The sequence below is a fragment of the Delphinus delphis genome, chromosome 3 (genome assembly GCF_949987515.2).
Source record: "Delphinus delphis chromosome 3, mDelDel1.2, whole genome shotgun sequence".
Taxonomy (NCBI): Eukaryota; Metazoa; Chordata; class Mammalia; order Artiodactyla; family Delphinidae; genus Delphinus; species Delphinus delphis.
The window spans coordinates 161,415,200-161,432,097 of record NC_082685.1 but is presented as its reverse complement, the minus strand read 5'-3'; the positions used below and the strand labels follow the sequence as shown (position 1 = coordinate 161,432,097).

At 40.5% G+C, this 16,898-nt stretch overlaps 1 protein-coding gene across 1 annotated transcript in view; it reads right to left on the bottom strand.

Moving 5' to 3' along the window:
- DNAH5 (dynein axonemal heavy chain 5) overlaps nt 1–16,898 on the bottom strand; it is a 288,911-nt gene that overhangs the window by 34,947 nt on the left and 237,066 nt on the right. Inside the window, exons 62-66 of the mRNA XM_060007206.1 lie at nt 16,058–16,195; nt 11,719–11,854; nt 10,830–11,146; nt 9,526–9,681; nt 8,450–8,632 (exon numbers count right to left, since the gene is read on the bottom strand). Of these exons, the coding sequence (XP_059863189.1) occupies nt 8,450–8,632; nt 9,526–9,681; nt 10,830–11,146; nt 11,719–11,854; nt 16,058–16,195 (930 nt within the window). The remainder of the gene's footprint in view (nt 1–8,449; nt 8,633–9,525; nt 9,682–10,829; nt 11,147–11,718; nt 11,855–16,057; nt 16,196–16,898) is intronic.

The following is a 16,898-nucleotide window of genomic DNA, read 5'->3' as shown; positions in this document are numbered from 1 at the left end:
GTTTTGTAGATTCTACCCCCTATCGAGAAAACTACAAATCTAAAGTTATATGCAGTGATGAATCTCACGAAATCATATAAAACATAATAGGACTATTCATTAATTATGTGATTATTTCCTTTCTTTCTAATAACATATAAATTACTTAATAGTTATGCTCCAAGGATTTTTTGGTTCATTGATACATTCTGCATCTCTTAGTACAATGTCCGATACGTAGTAGGCTCTCAGTATTGCCCGGTGAATGATTAAATGCTATACCCCTTTTCAAACTGATACACTGAAACACATTAGTGTACCAGAAAATCTAGTCGTGTCGTATGCCAGAAATACAGACATGAAAATTCTCCCTTTGTAACAAAAACCATGAAGTTAAAAATAAAGGTCATGGTAGCAAAACTGCACGAAGGCAAAAAGCAAAGAGCACTGGCCTCTGCTGTATGTTCTAGCTAGTTAATCACCATTGGTTGAACAGTTATGGTGGGTGGGACCCTACCAGGCTCCCAACTCATGCTCTGAGCACAGTGAGTCAGGTCCTGGAACATTCTAGAAAAAAGAAAACTTCCCTCTTTAAGCAAAACAAAAGCTCAAACTTGCATCAATTCTTAATTCTTTGAGATACAGCAATGCAATTAAGACCTGCTCTTACTGTCTTTGCTTCCATGTGTTATTTGGTTACATTTGAAAGCTTCCTTACTGGTCATTTTATTTATTTATTTTTTTAACATCTTTAGTGGAGTGTAATTACTTTACATTGCTGTGTTAGTTGCTGCTGCATAACAAAGTGAATCAGCTATACATATACATATACATATATCCCCATATCCCCTCCCTCTTGCGTCTCCCTCCCACCCTCCCTATCCCACCCCTCTAGGTGGACGCAAACCACCGAGCTGACCTCCCTGTGCTATGCAGCTGCTTCCCACTAGCTACCTATTTTACATTTGGTAGTGTATATATGTCCATGTCACTCTCTCACTTCGTCCCAGCTTACCCTTCCCCCTCCCGGTGTCATCAAGTCTATTCTCTACATCTGCATCTTTATTCCTGTCCTGCCCCTAGGTTCTTCAGAACCATTTTTTTTTTCTTTTAGATTCCATATACATGTGTTAGCATCCAGTATTTTTCTCTACCTGACTTACTTCACTCTGTATGACAGACTCTAGGTCCATCCACCTCACTACAAATAACTCAATTTCGTTTCTTTTTATGGCTGAGTAATATTCCATTGTATATATGTGCCACATCTTCTTTATCCATTCATCTGTTGATGGACACTTAGGTTGCTTCCATGACCTGGCTATTGTAAACAGTGCTGCAATGAACATTGGGGTGCATGTGTCTTTTTGAATTATGGTTTTCTCAGGGTATATGCCCAGTAGTGGGATTGCTGGGTCATATGGTAGTTCTATTTTTAGTTTTTTAAGGAACATCCATATTGTTCTCCATAGTGGCTGTATCAATTTACATTCCCACCAACAGTGCAAGAGGGTTCCCTTTTCTCCACACCCTCTCCAGCATTTATTGTTTGTAGATTTTTTGATAATGGCCATTTTAACTGGTGTGAGGTGATACCTCATTGTAGTTGTGATTTGCATTTCTCTAATGATTAGTGATGTTGAGCATCCTTTCATGTGTTTGCTGGCAATATCCTTACTGGTCATTTTAATTCATTTATTTACTAGATAATAATCTTATATTTGAGATAATGTAGAAATTAGTATACACAAGTGACATTCAATGGTTACTATAAAATTCCTTTCCATGGGCAGTTATAATAAATGCACTCACAATATGGTTACACTAGGAAACAAAGTGATAATAAAATTAAATGGAAAGAATTCAAGTATTTTTATTGCCATATTCTCAAATTTTACACACTCTCATTATCGTTTCTGAGTTCTTAAAGGTGAGCCTGATAAAAGTCCGCACATGAAGACAGGTAAGGGAAGGAGAGTAAAACAGTGAGAAGAGTGAGCATTTTGACATCAGGAAGACACGTTTAAATTCTAACACCCAGGACTTATTAACTGCATGACCTTGGCCATGTTATGCAAGTCTATAAGCCTCAGTTTCTTCATCTGCAAAATGGACATAAAAACAGCTCAGAGAGTGATTGTAAGGATATCATTAGCAAAGAAGCTCAAACCAGTGACTGGATCATGACAGCTGCTCAGAAGACGTCTCTTCTCTCTATCCCCTTCCTTCACTCGTTTCCAGCATGGATTTTTCAGATGCATTGTAATATTTATTTGGAAATGAGTAGTTTGAAAAGTAAAATTATAAGTTGGTACAAAATAAATCACACTTTAGAATTTCACCTATCATTGTAAAAGCATAATAAAGGAGCTGAAAGGGATTTTTTTTAAGGAGAACTTTCTAATCTTGCACTTACAATGTGAAGGATGCATGCTTTCATGTCTGCTGGAGATGAGACCATGGGCTATCAAATCTGAAATCTGCACCAAGTATTACTGAGCCTTCCTGCATAAGCCTTCCTCCATTTTTTTCCAATTACATAGCAATTGCACTAATGTAGGCTTTAATTACTGCTCGGGGGACTACACTAACCATAACTGGTCTCCCCACTGATCTTTTGCTCTGCCATCAGCCCCTTTTCTGCTCCCAGTCATAGACCTTTCCTTTACTATTTGGAAAGGTCCAAAATTTTCAACATAGTTTGCAAAACCTGTTACAACCTACATTTCCATTCTCATCTCCACTTGAGAACTACAGGATTGAGACTAAAATTATGCCTCCACAGTGCTTATGAAAACCATTATTAAGAAAATGAACATACTTACTAGTAATACATACAACAAAGTACAAATTATTCCTTTCCTGATTTTAAAGATAGTAAGTAAAAGCTTGAACATTATTGAGTTGATTATGGTCAATTTAATGTCATTGTTAACAACATTAATTAAATAAAATTGTCACTTAAAGAAATGCTTATATTCCCAAAGGATTAAAATAAGGCTAAGGAGTACATTTCCCCCATAGTTTGAAACTGATGAAATAATATACTCTAAAGTAAATACTACAACCTAAAGTAATATTTGGAATTCCAAAAGCAAACTATTCATTAAATAGCACACCAGTGGCCAAACAGTAGAATAGAACAATAGTTATGGGGCAAAGAAAGATACCTCTGAAAGAAAATAGAACAATTGCTATTTGCTTTTCATTTGAGTTTTAAAAATGGAAAACCTATGGGATAAAGTTTTAGGCATATTTTCATTTGTATGACAGATTTAAACATATTTCTGTTGAACTACAACTTTAGTTCCATAATACAGTTCTTTTACAAATTAATACGAAGGGGCAAAATTAATCAAAATAATTTTGTCTATTAGCATTTTTCCCACCAAAGGGATTATCTCTTAGCGCGCACACACACACACACACACACACACACACACACACACACACACACATTTGTGCTATGTATTGTATACATTAAGACCACAATGTAAAAATTTTATATAAACTGTGATAATGTGAAAAGTATCCCTGAATTGAATAAGAAAGTACATCAGTGATTCAGTACAACTTCATGAAATGTACTATTGATCAATTACATGATCAAACGTTAAGTGGCTCAACAAGGATGCAAATGAAAACTCAAGTTCTTTCTGTTCATAAACTTCAACTATAACCAAAGTTTTGGAATCAATAAAAGGAAATAGATGACAGCCTTCCACAGTTCTCATTTTTAACATATCACCCAGGCTTTATTCCCAAAGATTCTTTCTCTCTGTAACTTGCACTGGTAATTAAAATGAAAGATTAAACAACTGAACTCAGAAACAGATTTATTTTTTCTCCACCACCTGTAGGGCGCGGTCAGCTAACTGCTACGCGGCAGGAAGCTGAAATAAGTTGAGTCATCCTTCCTGTGGCCACTGCGCTTGCGCTAAGTATACTAATGAGGTTTTAAAGTAGCGACCTATCCGATGCTGGCTCACAAATCGCACCATCGGCGAAAGCCAATCACAGAGCGACACATGTTCTTAATCCCTATATAAGCAGACTGCTATAGGATTGCGGGGTCTTCCTTCCATCTTTCTTCAACCAAGCTGTGCTCCAATAAAGTGTGATACGAGAAGAATCTTGCGTGTGGCGGCTCGTTATTCTGCCGGTCAGAAACGGCTCGCCGCAAGTGGTGCCGAAACCCGGGAACTTCGCGCCCTGCATGGAGGACCGATTCAGAACTCGACACACGGAGTGGTAACCGTCGGTGAGTAGTCCAGTCAGGATCAAGATCCGATCTGGGTGCCATCAAGACTGACGAGAATTGTTGAAGAAAACTTCAGAGAAGATGCTGAGCTGGATGTTCCTGATGATTCTTAATCGAAGTCTTTGTATTAGTTGGAATTCCACAAAGGATTATTCAAATTGTGCAACTGAGTGCTGCCGGGCTGGAGCCCGTTGCCTTTGGAGATTTTGCCTCTTGGCTCTCTTCTGCCTTTTCCTCCTTTGGGGAGTGGGTGGGGGTAGGAATCTTTGGAGTCTGCTGTGTATTTGGGATTATGCTGTGTCTCTGGTTGGTCTGTCGTGTGCGCATTAGGGCACATCGAGATAGGGTCCTGCTCACTCAGGCACTTCTGGCTATTAATGAAGGAGATTCTCCCGCAGCCTGGCTCTCCGCCCTGAATAATTCGAAATGATTGCCCTTGCACAGAGAGGCCTTGTCGCCATTGCACCTCTATAGGGAGTCATCCATTGTCCTGATTGCCCTTGCACAGAGAGGCCTTGTTGCCATTGCACCTCTATAGGGAGTCATTCATTGTCCTGATTGCCCTTGCACAGAGAGGCCTTGTCGCCATTGCACCTCTATAGGGAGTCATTCATTGTCCTGATTGCCCTTGCACAGAGAGGCCTTGTTGCCATTGCACCTCTATAGGGAATCAGCCATTATTCTGAGTCAGCCTTTGCACCCTGCAGCCCTTGTTGGCATTGCACGCAGGAAGGTGTCTCAAAACATGCCAACGGAAAACTGCCCTCGAACAGTGAGCACATCATGAGGTGAACACTTGTACGGGCTACATTCTGCTTGGTGTTCTAATAAATAAAAAAGGGGGAGATGTAGGGCGCGGTCAGCTAACTGCTACGCGGCAGGAAGCTGAAATAAGTTGAGTCATCCTTCCTGTGGCCACTGCGCTTGCGCTAAGTATACTAATGAGGTTTTAAAGTAGCGACCTATCCGATGCTGGCTCACAAATCGCACCATCGGCGAAAGCCAATCACAGAGCGACACATGTTCTTAATCCCTATATAAGCAGACTGCTATAGGATTGCGGGGTCTTCCTTCCATCTTTCTTCAACCAAGCTGTGCTCCAATAAAGTGTGATACGAGAAGAATCTTGCGTGTGGCGGCTCGTTATTCTGCCGGTCAGAAACGGCTCGCCGCAACCACCAATAACAATGGTGATAACAATGTCTATTTAGTGTCTTTATTAAGTTATTTCCCATGTCAGTTCCACCAAGTTTAGGTCCTTCCAGCTCCAAAAGAAATAAATCATACACCTGTTTGCTCATCCAAAATTCTGAACAAGGATGACACTTGAGGCTTTGTATTGTGCGGCTAGTAGAAGCTGTTAATTGATATTAATATTTTTCTCCTAATAGTACATAGTTTTCTTTGAGATTCTTTCTTATTCTCTAGGATCAAGGTGAGGGTGACCCGAAGAGACCAGGTTTCTTTAAAGGAAAGTTTCTGGAAGGCTACTGGTTTGCTGCCTATTTAAAATGGTCTTGATACATCACCTTCTGATGACAACAGCAGGCCGTCTAAATATACTCACAGGTACATCAGGTGAACAATTGAATATGACCTTGATGTGAACTTGAACAGCCCATGCATTTAAAAAGACTGCCTTGAAGCACACAGAAAAGTATAAAGTCAGTTAAAAATCTGCCTTCCTTTTGCTTTCATAGGCTCTGAGGTTTCCCTTTGTCTCTTAAACAAACAAACCTGCTCAGGCTGTACAGCTGAGCATTCATGAGACCAGATCCTGCATGATAATAAGGTTCCTCACTGCCTGTATTCCCAGAACACTGGACAGCTGGTGAATTTATGGACTCAAAGAACTAAGAGTAGCCTTTCCCTTGTATCCTAAGTTACTGTTCCAAGCTGCCTTTCACAAGAAGAATCAACAGACCAGTGAAAGCATAAGTCATCCTGACTGAAGATGTTCACCATTTGTTTCAATGCTCCCTACATGTAGGGAATTTCTTAGATGCTTTCCAACATCAACTTCCTATCTGTGGGATCTTCCTAGCTTTCAAGAGCCCCCCCCCTTGGCCCAAAAACATTTCATATTGATATTTTTACCATCACCCAAGATGTGATCATAGTAAGAGAGACTTCCAGGTCGCTGAAGTCAAAGAAACAATTTGGACTTAACGTTTTAGATCTGTATCCATAGGCATAGACATAGGCTCTTTTCAACTGAGTCACTAGATGATAAAAAAAAAATACCCTGAAAGCACCAGAGACCAGCTCAGACCCACTTGCCACCACCCAGGCTGAAAAGATTCAGCAAAGTGAGCAAATTCAGGAGCACGGTGGGCAGAAAAGATGCTGCAAAAGGAAAAGCTGCTGGCAGAAAGGAGGCTACTTAAAATCCATCACAAATAAGTCTAGCAGCTCACTTTGCTTTAGAGAAAAAAAAAATACAGATTACGTGTTGTATTCTAACGTGGTTCAGGGTAAAATGACTATTAGAACAGAATGAGTGTCACGTCACTCTGACCACACTTTTGTGAGAATCATTTCCTTTGAGACTGGGACAAATTCTGATAATGAGATGATGGTAAGAGAAGAATGTCTGAAGGCACCCAACTTTCCCAGGAAGTAAGAAAAAGCCTGGCCTGGGATCCATTACTGGCTTTTCAAGGCTGTTCAAAATCTTCCAGTGAGCTTCAAGTGCCCCATACTTCATCTTAAAACTCTGCTGCAACAATTACAGCTCAGTCCTGGAGTTGTTGCTGTGTTTTGTGGCAACCAAAAATCTGGGAAGCCAAATTATTTTTTTCCAAGGAGACTGTATTCATCTCAGCTGAATCGTAGGAAAGCCGAGGACAAGGATATTATTCAAAGTGCTATCAAAGCCCCTTATCTACCTGAAGCCAGCACTACAGGTGAAAGCAGAGCCTACGGTACGGACAATGAATACTGCCCGAGGACTCTCAGGGATGCCCCGGCTCCACAGATATGCTGTTGATCAAGAACCCCTGTCCTTCCTGAAATAAGGGTGTGGCAGCGCTAAACTTCTTCAACCACCTCTACTGAGATTCCAAAAATAAACAAGTAGATATTTGGAAGGATGTTATTTCTTCAACAGCCAGTCTGTGGTAGGAACGCTAGCATCGGTTCCTGCCATACTGAGGTCACCAACCATGTGAATTTATGAAGTTGGATTAAAGGCTTTGAATGCAATTTCCAACCGTATAACTCTATGATTTATGTACAACAAATTAAAACGTAAACAGAGAAGATTCATAAAAAAGGAAGAGGGGAAGAGAGAGAGAGAAAGAGAGAAACATAAGGAAGGGCTCAGAAGGCCAAGCATGGTACGACATACAGAAAAGGTAAAAAGAATGGGAGGGACAGATTTCAAAGGTTTTGCCAATAGATTTAACCTAAATAACTCTTTAGGTCAGTGTAGAAGGGAGGTATAAAGTAAACCAAACTCCACATTGCCATCGAACTCAGGAAAAAAATCAATAGCAACTTTCAGAGTTCACGCAGTTTCACCAAAGCAGTCCTATTAAAATCCTCCAGATTTCTTTCCTTAAGGCTCAGATGTTCCCTGGAGAAAATGGTGACTCAGAACACAGAAGTTATAAATTATTGGCCATCTTTCATTGAGAGAAAACAGATATGGAGTTATGCTTAGAGCATAATGAATCCGGTAGCCCTCAGAAGGTGCACAGCGAAACCTAGTGTCACCAACTTCTATCTTCTCACAACATACACAGAGCTCTCTTGGATAACAAATAAGAATTGGCAATGTCATGTTATCTGAGTAAAACATTTTAATTTTATATTCCAAAAGCATAATAATAAATCAAATGAAAGAAAATCTAGATGTGTACTAGAAAGCTAAAAATCAACAGGTGACTAGAATTAATAATAGAACAAACTTCAGAAAAATAAAGTAATATAAATCCAGAACAATGATACTGAGACTGATAGTCTCATAGTTACACCAGTCCCCTATATAAAATCAATTGATGATCTATATGATTTACGTGATGCAGATGCAACATACTGGGTAGATAATTGGTTAGTAGTTATTTAAGACACTTGGAAATTAATAATGGAAGAAACATAGGAATTAAAGGAGGAGACTCAATCCTATTACAACTTTCATCATATCATTTTTGTCAATGAAAAAATCGCAACATAATGCAGAAAGCGGTAGGGCCATACTTCACTCACCTGCTTCTCTGTGAGAATGACTCTCCCCAGTAATTGATCTTCTAGACCTTTCATGGTGACAGTGAAGTCAATGATGGAGGTCCGCGCACTTATTTCAGGGGTGTAGGCTGGATTGGGCAGCTTGGTGGTAATGTAGAGTCTGAAGCCATCCATCACATCTACCTCTTTGTCACCGACCTTCACCTTTTTTATAAAAAAAAAAGTTAAAAGTCATAAAACAGAGATACACCTTACTGTGTGCTTTTTGTATAGGATCCAGTATTGCTTTTAACAGCTGTGTACCTAGAGATCATCTGTATACTAAAAAAGAAATGGTCATTAGGCATTCACAGGGCTTTAAGCCACTAGGATGAAAGGAAAGAAGGATGGAAATAAGAGAGGAAGGAAGCGAGGGAGGGAGGGAGGGAGGGAGGGAGGGAAGGGGGGAAGGAAGGAAGTTAATTCAATATACACCATACAATATATAGAGAATTTATCACCAAAATTGTTGTGATCATACTGCAGAAGTGAGATGGGTTCCCCATCCAAAATTTGGTTCAGAAGTCAAGACTGATGATGTCACTCATGTAACAAAAAGATATGAAAATGTTTATTATTCACATGAGACTTTCTGGAAATATTAGGGTAGGCTCCCAAACAGGTCCAAAAAAAACCTCACTTGAGAGAGTAGGGAGGGGAAGCTGTTTTAGAGTTTTATGGTGGTTACCCAATGGGGCTGGGATGAAGTTTCCCAGACATGGTCATGAGCAGAGAGCTGCATGATTTGAACTTCCCACCAGTGCCAAAGGAGAGTGGACCCACGTTTTCTTATCAGCTTGCCCTGGGGATGGAAGGGGAGAGGGTCACGACAGGGCTTGAAAACTGTCCGAAGTCAAACATCACAATGGAGTCAGACTTTATTATACAAGTGAAGTAGATATTCCTATAAAGACGGCTCTTGATCCCAACTCAGGAAGCGTAGAAAAGCAAATGCCTCAAATTTGAATTGCTGCCTATTGAGAAACTGTCACCTATGTCACATTTACCTGGCCTCATGGTAATTATTCTGCACATTGTCATCTATAGGTTTAACCTACCTTAAAGGTAGACCCGGTCTTAATGAAGTTTCTCTCCAGAACATTATCCAGGGCTGGATCTAGTTCCTCCGCAACATCTTCGATAAGCAAGGGCCTTCCAAGAGAAAGACTGTCCTCTAGGTGGTTTCTGAAGTACTTGTGATTTAGAGATGTGATCTAGAAAGAAGATCGAAATGCTGCTCTAAACTGTTTCCATTCTTCACTTTAGCAAACCATCAATCCCTTATTTATTTTTTTTAATTGAAGTATAGTTGATTTACAATGTTGTGTTAGTTTCAGGTGTACAGCAAAGTGATTCAGTTATACATAATTTTTTTCAGATTCTTTCCTCTTATAGGTTATTACAAAATGTTGAGTATAGCTACCTGTGCTCTACAGTAGGTCCTTGTTGGTTATCTATTTTATATATAGTAGTGGGTTTATGTCAATCCTAAACTTCTAATTTATCCATCTCCCCCACTTTTCCCCTTTGGTAACCATAAGTTTGTTTTCTATGTCTGTGAGCCTGTTTCTGTTTTGTATATAACTTCATTTGTATCATTTTTTTTTACATTCCACATATAAGTGATATCATATGATATTTGTCTTTCTCTGTCTGGCTTACTTCACTTTGTATGATAATCTCTAGGTCCAGCCATGTTGCTGCAAATAGCATTATTTCATTCTTTTTTATGGCTGAGTAATATTCCACTGTATAAATATACATCTTCTTTATCCATTCCTCTGTTGATGGACATTTAGGTTGCTTCCATGTCGGAGCTATTGTAAACAGTGCTGCAATGAACATTGGGGTGCATGTACCTTTTTGAATTATGGTTTTCTCCAGATATATGCCCAGGAGTGGGACTGCAGGATCATATGGTAGCTCTATTTTTAGTTTTTTAAGGAGGCTCCAGAGCATTTGACTGCATCATTCCCTTTTACTGACAAGCAAGTAAAGGTTGTATGGCAATGTTGCCTTTTCCTCACCACCACCATATTTGTGACAAATAATCATGGAATAATTATGAAGAGTCTTTATAAAGTGCTGTATACTTAGTGTGATATAGCTCCACCCTGCTCTGTTTATGAATGAGGGCCCTAGGACCTAACAGAAGGGAGTCTGAAACCTTTGAAAGACGGCACTGGAGAGATCAACAAGAATGCAAATAATGCAATTTTTAGAAATCATTTCTAAATACTAATATCTAAATATTAATAATAAAATTATTTCTAAATATGAAATATTTCTTTATTCTCAGATACTTGTTGATCTGGGTCACTAAAATTGATTAGTAGCATAAATAGACTCAAACCCAGATTACCTGGAGTTCATTTTGGTTTTCTTTATTTTTAACCCAGATCTTCCCTTGAGTCTGTGGATCTATTAACAAAGGGTAGCGAGATGCCTTTGTGACAATAATTCCATTCTGAATGGACAGGTCATCGTTTGGCAGGCCTTGGAGGTTCCATTCACTAATGGTAGGAGCATCAATCAACATCTCATTGAGATTTAGGTTGTCTCCAAATGGAATTTTCCGGGCTTTCATTTCCTTCTGCCAGTCATTTAACAGCAAATTGCGAAATTCTTGGTTAAACGGACCAGAATAAGATAGGAAAGCTGTAGCCAACAACACATCCCCTAAAACGGAAAATGAAACATCATTGAAATACTCTGTGATCAGCCCTGTAATTGTGCAGAATGTTAGAAATGAAAAAAAAGACAACCATTCTTTCAAACGAAATTTCAGAAACCAAATTGTAACCACAAGTTGCTGTGTCTTGTGAATAGCCGTAGCTTAGTTCATTGTTAATGAGTCCACATGGTCCACCAAGTAATAGCTGCTAGTAGTCACGCACCAGATTACGTTGACTCTTGTTGGATATGAGAGGATGATTTCCGAGTTTAAGAGATACACCAAAACCTCAGAAGACAGAGCCTCCGTTCTAAGTGACCTTGATCGATATGGTCATTCACTCGTGGGAGAATTCAAAAATGACCTGATAATAAGAGGTTGAAATCTAATAAGCGTTGCCTAAATGCCAGACCAATATTCATCCTTTTGAAATAGCTGGACACACACACACACACACACACACACACACAGAGGAATTTGAAGTAATAGAGTGCTGATGGGTATTCTGATTAAAACTTAAGTTGCTCACTCCCTATCATAGTCAACACGTAATCTCATTAATAAAGGAATTACATACCTACAAGTCTTTTAGTTTGTGCAGCAAACTCCTTGCTCTGCTCTGTCCATCTTTCTTTTTCCCCTGCCAGTCCCCCGATCAGCGCGGAAGCGGTCTGCATTTTATGTCTGCACCTCTCTGCATCTTCAAGCAAGGTCTAAAAACAGATAGAACCAGAAGAAAACCTTTGTTCAGATAAATGTATCCTGGAGCTCAAAAACATAATTTTAAAACATCGTATGTTATCTTCCTTTCTGAGATATGTGAGCCACTTATTCCACAGGAAACGTTAGATTCCATTTCTGTGGGTCTGTCTCAGCCCAGCCTGTGTCTTAAGCCCTATCTATGGAACATAGATGGATTCCTCAGGAGGGACCCTGAGCCAATGGGCAAACCCTCCCCAGATGTTAATAAACTGAGAAACAATGGAGATTTGCATCATTTATGATGTTCGTATCAAAAAATTAGAAATAAAGTATCAACATACATGCTAATATCACATAGCACAACAAAATGTAAAGAAATACATATCCCTACTTAAAAATGAGGAATATTTCTCATGTTAAAGTTCTAGCATCAGTACTGCTTTGCCTAACTGCCCATCTCCTTTTACTTTAGGTGAAACTTTAGATTGTCTTCAGGTTGTGGAGTCCTGAAGCATTCACAAATGCTGGCCACACTGACTTAGTAGGTCCCTCTCTGCTGTTCTTGTGTCAGTAAAAGACCTTTAACCGGACTTCCACACACTATTGCACTCAGGGCTTTGTTCTTAATAACAAATGGCTCCAGGGGCTTCCCAGGTGGTGCAGTGGTTGAGAGTCCGCCTGCCGATGCAGGGGACGCAGGTTCGTGCCCCGGTCCGGGAGGATCCCACATGCCACGGAGCAGCTGGGCCCGTGGGCCATGGCCGCTGAGCCTGCGCGTCCGGAGCCTGTGTTCCGCAATGGGAGAGGCCACAGCAGTGAGAGGCCCGCGTACCGCAAAAAAAAAACAAAAAACAAATGGTTCCATTTCTCTATGTTGAAAAGACAGCTGCTAATTCTATTTGTAAAAATGTATACTTATGGTACAATAATGGATATGGCTAAAGATTTGGCTATGTGACCAGTCACTGGAAGTTCACGTATAATATTTATATATATTTATATAATGTACATATGGCATATATACGCTAAATGTCTAACAATAGAGGATAATTTACATAGATTATGGTATATTGTGAACAAGAATGCTCTGAAGCCATTAAAAATATAATCATTAAGAAAAATAATCATTAAGTTAAAGAAAAACAGTCATTAGCTAAAAATTCAATTTATAAAGCAGTATGTACTCAATTATCTGCTACAATTTTACATGGATTTTAAATATATGTAAATCAGGCATATGTGCAGATATGAAATGATAAAGAGTAAAATATTTTTAGGCTTCAGCTCCAGGGTTACCTATGTGTATTTTCTATAAGGAACATGAATTGCTGTTGTAATGATAACACGATACAGTGTTTTTCAGAAGCAAGATATTTGTTCCAGTTTGTTCTAGTCTGCTCTGTTTTCCTTCCCACTAGAGTTAATGCTGAAAACCCAAAATCCCAGCTGAGAGGTGTACCCACACATCGACACCATCCATATTTGTTTGTTTGTTTCTCCCCAAGAAGAAAGATGTCAGCTGGAAGTATAATACGACATCATTTATTTCTGCCTACCTTTAAAACAAACTTTTCACATAACAGATATTTTTAATACGTTATCCTCCCTAAGTTCCCCGTCCCCACTGCCATGTGGCCAAATAAAAAATGGCCAACCTCTCCCCTCCTGGCTGTTGCTTTCTGGAAACCCAGGCTCCTTTAGGGGATTGGGGAATGGAGGATGGGAGAGAAGCAAATGAGCACACAGGACTGAAAAGCAGATTTTCCCTCCAAGCCTGGCTAAGGGAGTGTGCAGAATTCCTTGCGTTCCGTGGGTAGTGCCCCCGGCCCTCTCTCTCCTAGTGCCCCAGAGTCTGACTCGCTGCCCAGAGGCCCTGTAGAAGCGGACCCTCTGCAAAGGCACTGACTGCCCTGTGCACAGAGCAGCAGGACACACACCCCTCCAGGGACTGCACAGACCTGGTGGTGAGGTTGCCAGTGGTGACCATGAGCTGTAGACTTGAGAGCCCTCCCCTGGCCCCTGTAGTCTGTAACTCCCTGGACTCTTCATGGAGCCCCATGGAGAAAGAAGGAGCAACACAATGACTAAAGGTCAAGTTCACTCCAACATGTTGGGAGCAGGTGGGCACGCAGCCAGATTTTGTTTTCTTAATGAAAAACATTTGACATTTGTTGAGCTCCAAGTTTTAAAGTTAGAGCCAAACCTTTATAGTAGCCATCCTTATGTGGTCCCTATAATTGCTTACCTAACAAAGAGTGGATATTCAGAAACAAAAAAGCTTATTGAGATGCCTTTGAGATGCCTATTGTTCAAACTGAACCATAATAAAATGAGGCTGTAAAAATATTTTTACGGTATGTAGTAGTGCTTCCTGATATAAGTGAGTGTCTAAATGGTAGAAATTAAGGTGTCTTCCTCACAGTTTCTAAAGTAGACGCTCAAATTGCAAAGTTAATTTTCTCTTCATATTATGGTAGTAAATTTCATAGAACATAAATAACAAACCCAAATAGGTGATATATAATTACTTCTCTAAAATTTCTGAAAAGCTCTTATGTTGTTTTCAGGAGACTTATCTTTAAGAGGAAATACCATATATCTTGTATATAGTGAAACTGAAATGTTTATCTAAATTCCCTCATTGGGACCCCTATAGGGAACAGACTAACAGAGCAGGAATCTCAATCCAGCTGAGTGAGGGCTGAGAAGAGGCAGAGGTGGGCTCCGTATAATCACCGAGGAAAGAACAGAGAGAATCTAGCTCTTATTTATCAAGCACAGGTTTTCTCAGAGGCAGATACAGATTTTGTGAGGCCAGATGCTTATCTAAGCTGGGGACCACTTTAAAAAAATCATTAAAGAATTTTTACAAATACAAAATACCAAAGTGAACATGTAATGAGAACTGGGGAAAGAAATCACTACAAAGCCCTGATAATTGAGAAATTCAGGTACCTTTCCCCTGGGATCTCCAGGTATTTTATCTGAATGCTTACACACAAATGCTTGTCAAGCATAATCTGGTTTCCTCTCCCCACAGAACTCTCTACAACTCCCAGTCACCCCAGCATTCATGGGGCCTGTGCAAGTGAGGAGCCAGAAAACTGAAGCTACATTAGGTTTATGTTAAATCTGCCTCTATTACCAGAAGGAAGGAGGCCCCAGTGGAGCCGGACTGAGTATAAATCAACTAAAGAGCTTGCTGCCCAGTGGAGAGGAAATATACGAGCCTTGATTCTGAAACGTGCTAAAGCTACAAACAGGCATAGGTTGAGAAGGCTGTAGGTGGTCATTGTCACTGGGACACAGCCACGTGGTCAGGCACGTTGGTCCAGCAGAAAGACCCGAGTAGACATCAGAAGATCAAGGTCTAATCCAGCCCTATGACCAATGCCCATGCCTGGGAGTCCTCCTCTTGTCCTCTCTGGGCCTAAGTTCCTTTCTGTAAAATGAGAGTAAAATAGGGCTTCCCTGGTGGCACAGTGGTTGAGAATCTGCCTGCTAATGCAGGGGACACGGGTTCGAGCCCTGGTCTGGGAAGATCCCACATGCCGCGGAGCAACTAGGCCCATGAGCCACAACTACTGAGCGTGCGCATCTGGAGCCTGTGCTCCGCAACAAGAGAGGCTGTGACAGTGAGAGGCCCGCGCACCGCGATAAAGAGTGGCCCCCGCTTGCCACAACTAGAGAAAGCCCTCGCACAGAAACGAAGACCCAACACAGCAAAAATTAATTAATTAATTAATAAACTCCTACCCCCAACATCTAAAAAAAAAAAAGAGAGTAAAATAAAAATATCTACCCTGCCTACCTTGAAAGATTCTTTCCAATATTAAATGAGATAAAGTGGGAGGACATGATTTGAAAAATATGTTAAAAATGCTGCACAGGATGCTGTTATCCTCACCGTTAATAAGGAAACTCAGAACATGCGTCTTCCAGCAGTAACTTCTGTTTTGGCTGAATATCCTGACCTCTCACCAAAGGTCCTCTCGGTGTCCGTTAGAAACAAACTCCAGGGCTTAGCGAGGGAGTATGTGCTGTGTGTGTATGTATGTATATGTGTATTGTATCGTATATCAATTAAATGAATCCCTGCTGGAAACCAAACCCTTGGAGAGAGAAAGCAGGAGAGGAATGAAGGGCTGACCACAGCCAGGAGGGCCTGTGACGTCACCACCCGCCCCAAACCCCTACGGCAAGAAGACAGTGACCTGCTTTTCGGTCATGGCCTGTTCATACTCGGCCTGCACCACGTCCAGCTCGGCTTGCCTGTCGTCCAGCTCAGCCTGGGCCTTCTGCAGATCCTGCATGGCCAACACGTAGCGATTCTCCTGCACCACCAGGTTGGCCTGCATGGGACACACACAGGGTGAAGAGATGGGCAGCAAACCGAACACCCAGCATGTGGGAGTCTGAGAGCTCAGCAGCCACGTGTTACACCTGTTCTTTGATCCGCCCCTAGACTCCTCTCAAATTGCATGGTGAGGAACAAGCCTTAATGTGAACTTGACATGTCTATAAGCAGAAACTTATAATTCATTAGAAGAGAGTCAGCAAATTTTTTCCGTAAAGTGCCAGAGAGTAAATATTTTAGGCTTTTGGGGCCAAGAGGCAAAATCAAGACTATTGTTCAGGTACTTAATTTAAAATTTCACGAGCCACACAAATACAGGTGGTGGGTTAGATTTAGCCTGTGGACCATAGTTTGCCAATCCCTAAATCAAAACATTGTAATATTAAATGTATATAGGCAAATCACAGAACATTTTAATACTGAGTTGTAGAAAAAGAAATCTGAATATTTAGAACCATCTGCCTAGCAGGGCTCATCACTGTTAATGAGGATGTTAAAACAAGACAAAGGATGAAACATGATTAACCACTGAATATAAAGATCTAGGTTTTATGGGTGGTGATGGACTTGATAGCATGCCTGTCATTTGCATATATTGCTTGCCATCCAGAAAAGAACAGATACTTGAGCTGTGACCAAATAATAATATTTGCTTTTAGGAAGCTACTAAAAAAGACTCAAAAGACATAATCAAAGCA